The sequence below is a fragment of the Carassius carassius genome, chromosome 39, assembly GCF_963082965.1.
Source record: "Carassius carassius chromosome 39, fCarCar2.1, whole genome shotgun sequence".
NCBI classification, from domain to species: Eukaryota; Metazoa; Chordata; class Actinopteri; order Cypriniformes; family Cyprinidae; genus Carassius; species Carassius carassius.
In genome coordinates, this window is record NC_081793.1 from 29,049,921 (window position 1) to 29,052,075 (window position 2,155).

The 2,155-nt window shown below is 40.7% G+C and overlaps 1 protein-coding gene across 1 annotated transcript in view; it reads left to right on the top strand.

Annotated features, from left to right (window-relative positions):
• The first annotated feature begins 934 nt into the window (after window positions 1-934).
• fh (fumarate hydratase) overlaps window positions 935-2,155 on the top strand; it is a 6,108-nt gene continuing 4,887 nt past the window's right edge. Inside the window, exons 1-3 of the mRNA XM_059531502.1 lie at window positions 935-1,102; window positions 1,760-1,894; window positions 1,981-2,091. Coding sequence (XP_059387485.1) covers window positions 974-1,102; window positions 1,760-1,894; window positions 1,981-2,091 — 375 coding nt within the window. The 5' untranslated portion in view covers window positions 935-973. The remainder of the gene's footprint in view (window positions 1,103-1,759; window positions 1,895-1,980; window positions 2,092-2,155) is intronic.

Below are 2,155 nucleotides of genomic sequence, written 5' to 3' on the forward strand. Positions count from 1 at the left end.
GAGCGCGGTGGCTCAGATTGTTATCATCTCCATTTAATTTTACAATTATGCACTATAAAGTATAATCGTTAAAGTCTGGCACAGCGGTCACTGTCAAATGATTGTAGAAAAAACTGCTTCCGGTGAAATCAACAGTCGGCTGTGATTGGTCGATCCCTAAAAGCGCTGAGAAAGTAACAGCTGCGTTATTCGCTCTTCAAATCCACATCTGGAGACCTTTGACGAAAGACGATTAATAATTATTTAGCTCTATCATACCTGACAAATTAGAGCTAAAAAAAATATTTTTTAAGGGCCACTAAAAGCGCTCATTTTGTGTTTATTTCTCTGATCCCAGGTCCCAATGTTCATACTATCCACCCGAAATAAGATTGTGTCACTAATCATTATTGTTTATTGTAATATACCTGCCATACAATTGTCAATTTTATATTGTCATTCCTTACCTACTTATTTGTATTTTTTATTATTTCATTATGTGTTTTTTTTCTGTCGCTGTCATTCTGTTGCACTGCGGAGCTTCTGTCACGAAAAAAAAAATCCTCGTATGTGTAAACATACCTGGCAATAAAGCTCATTCTGATTCTGATCATAGGATGTTTATAAGAGTATGCCTAAAGTCCCCGTATGGTCTACTATATCAGGTAGTGTGGATCCGTGCACACTCTAAATGGCGCATTGGCGAAGGATTAGGTTCAGAACTACAAACACGAAGAAAATTTGTTAAAAAACTACAAACATGGCGGATATGCGAGACCGTTGTGTATTACGTAATTGTTTGTTCCAAAGCTTGCCTATTCTTTTACTAGACACTAAAAGAGTGTACGTATTCTTCACCAAGAGTACATGCTTTAATGGCGTAGTATAAGTAGGCACATTTGGGACAGCGCCACGTGTTGTGTTTCACCAATAAGCGTCCGCCCCCTGAATCTCGCCTCTGGTTGGTGATGAAGTAGTTCCGCCCCTGGCCGCCATGTATCGCTCCGCACGGAACCTGCAGCTCTTCAGCGCGGCTCTGTCAAATCTGCGGGCCGCTCACAGACCCATTACCGTCCGGAACATCTGCCCTGCGCCGGGGATCCCGCACAGCACGCTCAGGATGGTAAAATCCCGGTGTTTCTGCGGTGTTTAGTGAGCCGTGAGCCCGACCCACGGACCGGGGAATGACCTTCATCTTCAACGCTCAGAAATCTGAATTATTACTATTCGTACATGCTTTTCATAACCGTATAAACGTGCATTTGCGCCTAAAAAGAGCTTGTTTGATTTTCTGAGGGGTGAAAAGTGTGAATTATAGTGATTGAGAAACACGAGTAGGAGTTTCTGATAAGTTTTAATGATGATAATAATAATAATATATCAGAAACACTACCAGTCAAAGGTTTTTGAACAGTAAGAGTTATTTTAAAGACGCCTCTTCTGCTCATCAAAGCTGCATTTACTTGATCCAAAATACAGTAAAAATTGTGAAATATTATTCTAATGTAAATCAGCTGTTTTCTGTGTGAATCTGTGTTAAAGTGTAATTTATTTCTGTGATGCTCCGCTGTATTTTCAGCATCATTCCTCCAGTCTTCAGTGTCACATGATCTTCAGAAATCAGTTTGACCTTATAATAATATTTCAAAATTTTACTGTATTTTTGACCAAATAAATGCAGCCTTGATGAGCAGAAGAGACTTCTTTAAAAAAAAAAACACTGATAATCTTCCAGTTGAAGAGCTTTTGTGTGTCAGTGAATGTAGTTGTGTGGTTTCAGGCCAGTTCAGAGTCGTTCAGGATCGAGAGGGACACGTTCGGGGAGCTCAAAGTCCCTTCTGATAAATATTATGGAGCTCAGACGGTCAGATCAACCATGAACTTCAAGATTGGAGGAGTCACAGAGAGAATGCCAGTGAGAAACACACATGTGACTCTCATTAATGTCTGATTATGATCTGTAACCGTGTATAAAGCTGAGAATAATTCCTCTTCCTGTAGATTCAGGTGATCAAAGCCTTCGGGATCCTGAAGAAAGCTGCTGCAGAAGTGAATAAAGATTACGGTTTGGACCCGAAGATCGCAGACGCCATCGTTAAAGCTGCTGATGAGGTTTATTACACCCCTGGGCTGTTCGGGTGAACTGTATGTCTGTGCTTGATGAGACTGAGACACG